At 45.8% G+C, this 8637-nt stretch overlaps 1 protein-coding gene across 1 annotated transcript; it reads right to left on the reverse strand.

Annotated features, from left to right (window-relative positions):
- BRK1 (BRICK1 subunit of SCAR/WAVE actin nucleating complex) lies at positions 1-7301 on the reverse strand. The gene is made up of 3 exons (XM_027093874.1): positions 7138-7301; positions 1188-1270; positions 1-915 (listed from the first exon to the last, which is right to left on the reverse strand). The coding sequence occupies exons 1-3, from the start codon at positions 7253-7255 to the stop codon at positions 889-891; spliced, it is 228 nt and encodes a 75-aa protein (XP_026949675.1). The 5' UTR covers positions 7256-7301; the 3' UTR covers positions 1-888.
- Between the last annotated feature and the right edge of the window lie 1336 nt (positions 7302-8637).

Here is an 8637-nt window from a genome sequence, read left to right on the forward strand (position 1 = left end):
TTCAACACTGCATATTTTATTGGAGCATAAAGTGCCTACATACTAAGTACTCGGTAAATGTCCACTGAACGACCAAACGATTCTCAGGATGGACTAGCGCAAAGTCCAAATATGGGGGCTCCAGCTGGCAAGCCACCTAGGGTTTGATCAAACAGCTACATCTGCAAGTTTGCTGTTAGAGTAAGAATCCCACACATCAGATTTCTGTGGAATACGTGAGCCCCATCTCTAGCTCCTCTCCCCACCACAATCACAGCAGTCAGATGAAGTTGAGGAGTTTATTAGGGAAATATGAGAGATAAAGACACCCCAAGTGAGAGAAAGAAAACTCTGAAAATGTCCCTTTTCAAGCCAAGTGGGGGCCTGGGCTTGACCTCCCCAAAAGGACAAGAAACTGGTGGGTTAGCAACAACATTCTCTGGCAGCCACCTCGCCAGGGCACCACAGCCAGGACTGCTTCTGACCCCCGGCCAAAGGTGGGGAGGAGGCAAAGACCGTTTATAGAATCAATGCAGAGGCAATGAGAACTGCAAGGAAAGGCTGAGAGAGATAGAGAGACAGAGAGAGGTGGGGAGGACCTTGACAGAGTCCCACCTTCTGGCTCTTAGCGCCTCAAATATGTTGACAAGTAGTTCTACAAAGTGTCACTGAAGAAGTAAAATGCCTAATGTTGTTTCTGAGAGTTCCCCTGGCTCCTCCCCACACGCCACATCACACTGCTGGGTGTACATGGCAGAGCCCAAAGGCCACATTTTTGAAAAAAAGGAAAACAAGAATAAGCCCTGTTGCTCTTTAAGGAGAGAGGAAGGAGCTGAAGGCTGCTGGGGCCTTTCCCACGAGGGTCTGCGTTCTGTAAAAGCAACTTCCCAGCAGCAGCATGGCACAGTTCTAGGTGAGGGTCTCACCTTTTGTCACCTGTCAAAGGAAAATTGACAATCAGATAAATTCAAAAGCATTAGAGGGGTCTAAAAAAAAAAAACTCTTATTTTCTATCTTAGGTAGTTGGGAGTGGTAGAAAAGATGACAGCTTCAGAGTCCCAGAAAGCTGGTTTAAATTCAGGCAAGGTAGTTAACTTCTCTAAGCCTGTTTCTGCTTCCAGGTTTTTTCAGCAACAAGTGGAAATGTGCATTCTCTCTTGTACAGCCATGCCTGCCTCATGAGGAAGGCCCTTGCCCATCATACTCACCCTTGCTTCAATGTACTCTATTCTCCGCTCAAGAGCTGTCAATTTCTCGTTTAGTGTTGCGAGTCTTGAACGACAAGACATATCTGGTAAAAGAAGACTGACGTTCAGGATTAATGCCATTCCAGACACAAACACACACACAGCCCCTAAGATGAAGAGGAGGAATGATATATCATGCAGAGCACAGATAAGAAGAACGAGTGGGCAAAACAAGGCAGTGGGAGGATAAGGTGAGAAGTATCTTAGGAGCACAGCTGCTTGGAGAGGATCTGCCTAACTTCCTACCAAACGTGGCAGGCAGAGAATAATGCCGCCCCGCACCACCACCCCCCGCAAGATGTCTACGCTCTAATCCCCAGAACCTGTGAATATGTACCCTACAGGCAAAGGGACTTTGCACATGTGATTAAAGTTAAGGACCTTGAGATCTTGGATTATCCAGATGGGCCCCATCTAATCACAAATCCATAAATGGAAGAGAAAGGCAGAAGAAAAGTGGAAGAAGAGATTCAAAGTGTGAGAGGGACTCAACCTGCCACTGTTGGCTTTGAAGATGGAGGGAGGTAGCCATAAACCAAGGGATGCAAGTGACCTTTAGAAGCTGGGCGTGGTCCTTAGCTGCCAGCCAGCAAGGAAACAGGGACCTTAGTCTGACACCTGCAAGAAACAGAATTCTGCCAACAACCTACGCGCAGGAAGCAGCTCCTCTTCTAGAGCCTCCAGCCCTGCTGACACTGTGATTTCAGCCCAGTGAACCAGTGTTGGACTTCTGACCTACACAACTGTATGATAATAAATGCATGTGGTTTAAGCCGCTATATTTGTAGTAATCTGTTATCGCAGCGATAGAAAAGAGAAAACTAATACAGCAAGGCTGTACAGATGGCCATTTGCTAATAGGCAAACCAAGAGTTTCAAGAGAGGGGAAATGACAAGAGGATGAAAATAATCTCAATAGGGAAGAAAAGCAGAGGCCAAGGAAGCAGCAGACCCTGAGGAGGAGGGAAGCTGTGGTGTTTCTGAGCTCATGGAAGCCAGCTCACTGCTGCTGCTCTAAGCGTGCTTGATGTCCCATCAGCACCTGCACAGGCCTTTCAGAACAAGAGAAAACTTGGAGAACATCAACTACCCTGTGGATCCCACCTTTCATCTGCAAAAAATTCCTTTTCTTCCCCTATCCTTTCCAATCTCTTTAACACCTCACCCAAAAGGAAACCTAGACTTGCCCTAAAATACCTTTCCCCCTGCAAACTTCTCTGACACCGATCACTTGGCGACTCTTCCTCCAACTGTTCTCAACATCCGGGAGAAAAAGGTTTCCAGGCATGCTAATTACTCCCATACGCCTCCCCAAACTGTTCTTCAGTCATCTCTCAATAATCCTCACTTCTGAAGTTTAAAATATCTGCTCTCCGAGACACTCTCCCACCCAGTGATCTCATACTTAGCTCACACCCCTCCTTTTCATCTCTTCCCTGGATGCTATGCAAAAGCGCTTCAGCACCCAATTTAACAAATCTTGCACACCCTGATCTTGCCTTGCCTTTCATTTCATCAGGTCCAAATCTTACTCATCTTGCCCTTTTAAACATTCTCCTTCAAGTCAATTCAAAGTGGACCTCTGAGAGGTCTTTGCTGAGTGGATATACTTCTCCCTCTTCTGTAAGGATTTGCCTATTCTGGACATTGTTCACTCTTCTTTTTCATCTTGTTTTTTTGTGTTTTTTTTTAAATCTGCTAGTGCTGCTGCTTCTAATTCCCAGGCCCAGCTTGAGCAGAAGCACCTCAGCACCCTCCTTTTCCCGGATACACCGCCACTGCTAGGACTGCCCAACAGGACCTAATCTCTTTTCAGCCTGGTTTTTAGAAGCTCAGAGGCACATCGCGTATGCTTTTCAGTAAGAGCATGAATGTTATCACCGACAACCTGTCTTTTCCCATAAAAACGTCTGCCAAAATGAAGGCGCAGGGTGGTGAGAGGGAGGGTTCCTTCCTGGATGGCTGTTCTGTTCTAGCTCTGTCAATCTGGTGATGAATCAGAATCCAAGAACAGCACTATGTTACTGGCCTGCATGGATAAGCACTGTTGAAAATGTAAAATGTTGAACTCTAGAAACTTCAGTCATATTTCAGATCCCATTAAATATATACCGATTCAAACAAAATGCTGGGAAACCATGCGGCAGCCGGACAAATTTGAAACCACAATGCATTTATATGTACATTATCACCAGACTGTAATGGAAAAAGCAAGTTGTCCTCATCAGGGTGCTTGATGGCGTGCATACATTACCACCGCTAACAAATGCCAGTTACCAGACAACTTCTCTGAACTCTTACTGCACGTAACCTTAACCTACAAAAAGCAGCACTGTCTTTCTCTTAAGGTCTTATTTCTCCAACAAAATTATAAACTTCCTAAGAGTGGCTATGTCCATTTATTCTTATTTATCCCTTTCTCACAGCATCTGACGCACAGCTGGAGTTACAAGAGGCAAGATGTATTTGTTTGCCAAGTATAAGAATTGAGATTTAAAAACAGCCTCATTCTCAGGCTTCCCTGGTGGCGCAGTGGTTGAGAGTCCGCCTGCCGATGCAGGGGACACGGGCTCGTGCCCCGGTCTGGGAAGATCCCACATGCCGCGGAGTGGCTGGGCCCGTGAACCATGGCCGCTGAGCCTGCACGTCTGGAGCCTGTGCTCCACAATGGGAGAGGCCACAACAGTGAGAGGCCCGCGTACTGCAAAAAACAAACAAACAAAAACCAGCCTCATTCTCTATTTTTTTTTGTTACATTTCTCTGAACATATTATCTTTAGAGTCAGAAAAGGTGTAAAAATAAAAAGCTATCATCTGTAACAATCTATTTTTAGAAACGTCATCAATTCAAAGTACAGAATAGGCCCAGTGTTAGGATGTTAGTGCTCCATCACGATCTGTGTGTCCTCAGGTTCAGGTGGTCCTCCAATGCTTAAAGGGTAAACCACAAAGAGATCAAAATTCTACTCACACTAGCTGGAATCACAGGGTAAAAGCTGTTCAGAATCATTAGGTATCCTGGAAAAACAGTTCCCTCCCCAAAGCACATGCCCTACACAACCTCTCTGTGGTCAGGGTGAGAATTATAGGTCTGCTGCCATTTTCAAAAAGCTATAGATGCCCCCTCAAAGTAAACGCCTGCTAAATCTTTGCACCACCAAATCACATTATAAACACAATACAAAGCCCCCCCAGATACATGTCAGAATTGAGGAGTCATGCTAAGGGCTTAGACAGGGAAAATACATCCCACACTCACTCATCCTGAGTCATCCAATGCCAAGACAACACACTGAAGTCTATCCTTACGATTTACCCAGTTTCTCAGCCTGGTGGTCTTTGTCTAAACTCTTGTATCATGATATCGTCAATCTTCAGGAACTTGCCTCAGGTATATCTAACTGCTAAGACAAATTGCTTTAACTTTTAATCGTGCTTCCTAATTGTTCTTACTTGTAATTAATTGTTCTTTTCTTTAAAAGGACTAAATACACTTTCTAAAATCTTCAAAAACCACCTAGTAATTACTGCAAACATTAGGCCATTATCCTCACCTTAAAGGAGAATAATGGCCTAAGCCAAGGGAAGCCATTTCTCCCAGCTCCCATTCCTGAAGAACGGAATCCTATGCATCTACTTCCTTGGTCTAGGACTTGCTGGAAATTTTGAAGAAAAAAAAAAAAGTCTTTATTCTCTATCTGATCATAAAATGGGACTCACACGCAGTTGCTAAAATCTCACAACAGGTATTTCCTTGCTTATAAAGCAAGAAAAGAGACACTCCTCCTCCGCAATCCTAAGCTCAAACTCTTCAATTTTCGGTTCGTTCCAAGACTCACCCACTAAAACTTCAGTAATATGTCAAGAAGTTTTATGCCAGAGATAAATGTATGTTTATTATATGCTTATTAATATGATTCCGTGCTCAGAAACGAGGTTATTACATTACCTAGATCCAAACTGGGGGAAGTGAGATGCTAGATCACTTTTCAGTTTTGAACAGCACCAGTTTAACTTGTTATTTTAGATGCTTTATTTACTGAACTGACATTCTTAATACTCTGTTTGGATATTCTGTGTCTACATATCAGATACTAACTCCTACCAGATAAATGAAGCCTTTTGCTTTGGGGTTTTTTGGGGGGGTTTTTTTTGCGGTACGCGGGCCTCTCACTGTTGTGGCCTCTCCCGTCGCGGAGCACAGGCTCCGGACGCGCAGGCTCAGCGGCCATGGCTCACGGACCCAGCCGCTCCGCGGCATGTGGGGTCTTCCCGGACCGGGGCACGAACCCGTGTCCCCTGCATCGGCAGGTGGACTCTCAACCACTGCGCCACCAGGGAAGCCCTGCTTCTGGTTTTAAAAGTAAAAACTCTCCACGTCAGTTATCTGTCCAACTACTTTCCACTGCCTCTCCAGACTAAGCCAAAGTGTCAAAGCTGTGACCCTGTCATCACTCCATCCCTCCCGGGGCACGAAACATTTTGTTTTCTCTTACCTGGCTCTGCCTCTGAGGGAACGTTATGAGTAAAGAATGCCCTAAAGAACCCCCAATAATAGTTTAGCTAAGGAAGGAGAGACAATTAGGAAAACTAACATCAAAATAGTTTGCACAGAACTTAAAAAATAATTTCAGGATACATGAGTTCTATGACTTCTTGACTACCATTCCCTACTACAACCTCTATACTAAGTTATGTGTGTGAATTTGTATCACTGACATATAATTTATACTATTCTCATCTCTCATTAATACTGCCTTCACCCTCATTCCCTGTGGGAGGAAATCCATCACACCAAGTCACACTGTATGTGAATATATTAAGACAAAAGCAATGTTCTGCTTTGCTCTGAAGTTGTCCTTATTTCATCTTCAAGGCTTCTGTGTCCCCCACAGAACCTGAGAGAGAGCCTTGTACTCAGATCTAGTTTCTCTTGCTGATACTTTCTGACAAGACTCTTGCCCTGTCACCTTTATACTCCTCAGGACTTGTCAGTTCTCTAGCTAGAAAATAATTCCTTTTGAAATCTTTTTTAATACATCGGTGTCCCCTCCTTAATCTTAATCGCTTAATGTTGCTGAAAGAGTGGACCAGAAGCACAGCAGTTGGAAAAAGATCACTAGACGTCATCCCCACACCTTGTGATGCCATAGAAAGTCTACCCAGTGTTCAGTTCTCTCAAAGAAACACTTGGAGAACATGAGGTAGGGGGTCTCTGCTAGGCGCCTGCCGTCCAGAAGGATGTGGAACAATGCGAAGAGAATTTAAAACTGTCACGAGCAGGCCTAGGAAAGATTTTGCTAGAAGCAGACAGAACACCCACTGTCGGCTAGAGACTAGCAATGCAGAGATGTCCATGGCCTGACGCGATGTGGACCTTACTCTGCCCTCACCTGCTGCCACTCAGCACAGCGCGCGCGGAGACAGAAAGGAACCCACAGGAGGGGCCGGAGGAGCGACTAAGAGGCTCGGAGCTCAAGGGCTTCGACTCGATCCGGAAGGAGATGGGCAACCGTCTAGAGTCTTTACAAGGCAGTAACACAGCCATGCTGCGTCCCGAGAGCCAAGCGGGGACTGGAAGCGAAGCACAGAAGAAGAAGGGAGGCGACTGAAGAGAAGAAAAGAAGCAGACGATGGATGGGGCTGCCTGACGTATCCGGGAAAAGGAAAGACTTGTTAATGGATCCGGGGTGAAGGTAAGGAAGCCGATGAGCTCAGCGTGGGGCAGGAACACCCCACAGGGACTGCCCAGTGGAGGCCGGGAGTCAGGGCGAGAGGGGGAAGGTGCGGCCTGAAGGAGGAAGCGAAAACCAGCAGGAGCCCAAGGCTCCCCGAGTCCCCTTCAAAGCTTCTCAGCGCCCTCCCTCAGCAGGCCTCCCTCCTCCCAGCCTCCCCCGGCTCGCCCGCTGACCGAACGAGTTGAGAAAGTCTGCGATTTTCTTGATGCTGCTGGTGATGACCTCAATGTACTCCCGGTTCGCCCAGTCCTGGTGAATCTCCCGCTGCACCGGATCCTCTTGCCCCGCCATGGCTGCAGCCTAAGGAAGCGCGATTGCGCAGGCGCCTCGACCCTCCAGGCCGCCAGTGCGCCTGCGCCGCCAGTCCACACCGTTCCTGGGGCACCCACGAATCCATGGGCCTTGTGGTGCGCCTGCGCATTGTCACATCTTCACTGGCCTCTTCGCGCTGCTCCCACGCCCCTGAAGACCGTCGCCTCCAGGCCGTGGAGAAGAATGGAGTGCGCACGCGCCAAAGTCACCCCCACCCCCACCCCACCCCCCGCTACCACCACCTCTGTCTCTGGAGGTTACGGTCCTTGGCGGGGGAGCGTGGGCCCGCATCATCCCTTCCCTCGGGTGCTCCAGACTAAGCTTGCGGTCTGTGTCCACAATAAGCTGGGCATAGCCAATTAAACCACATTAAATACAAATCATTTTTAAAATGCCTTTTAACAACACAACATGATGTCCCACCTTACAATTATCAAATGAACAAACGTTATTTTTTTTTTTAACGATAATACTCAGTGTTGAAGAGGCTGAGGGGAAATTGGTAAACTCGTAAATAGCTGGTCACACTGTAAACTGGCACAAACCCTTCGGAAGGAAATTTGTAAATTGTTAGCAAGAGCTGTAAAAATTTTCAAACTTTTTAACCTAGGTATTAACAAAAGTATTGAAAAAGAAAAAACACTTTATGCACAAAGGTGTTCTTTGAGGCATTATGTGTTTTTTAAAAATAAATCTCAACAGTTGGGGAATGGCTAAACATTGGTATGGCCACTTAGAGCAATATTATGCAGTCATATAGATGCTAATTATGAAAAACTGTGGCAACATAATGGAGATGATAAATGAAAGGGAAAACAAAATGCATGTGTTGTTGTTTTTTAAATTGCAACTATGCAAAAATTATATCTGCTTGAGGACAAGAAGGATATACCAAAAAAATGTCAATACCTAGTTTGTTAAGGTAGTGGAATTATGTGCAATTTTATTTGTTTCAGGGAATATTTACAATCTGGTTTATATGGTAAATGCCTTTTAGTTTTTAAAAAGTGATGAACAGTCAGATTTCTTCTAGCAGTAGCTGGGAAGAAAACATTACTAACAGTCCTGTACTCTGGTAGAAGATCTTATAAGCTATAATGCTGCTTTTTTTAAATATAAATTTATTTATTTAATTTATTTATTTTTGGCTGTGTTGGGTCTTCGTTGCTTCACGCAGGCTTTCTCTAGTTGTGGCGAGCGGGGGCTACTCTTCGTTGCGGTGCGTGGGCTTCTCATTGCGGTGGCTTCTTTCATTGCAGAGCATGGGCTCTAGGCATGCAGGCTTCAGTAGTTGCAGCACGTGGGCTCAGTAGTTGTGGCTCACAGGCTCTAGAGTACAGGCTCAGTAGTTGTGGCGCACG

This window comes from Aethalodelphis obliquidens, unplaced genomic scaffold, assembly GCF_003676395.1.
Source record: "Aethalodelphis obliquidens isolate GAN/ISIS:26980383/991018 unplaced genomic scaffold, ASM367639v1 scaffold86, whole genome shotgun sequence".
In the NCBI taxonomy this organism is placed as follows: Eukaryota; Metazoa; Chordata; class Mammalia; order Artiodactyla; family Delphinidae; genus Aethalodelphis; species Aethalodelphis obliquidens.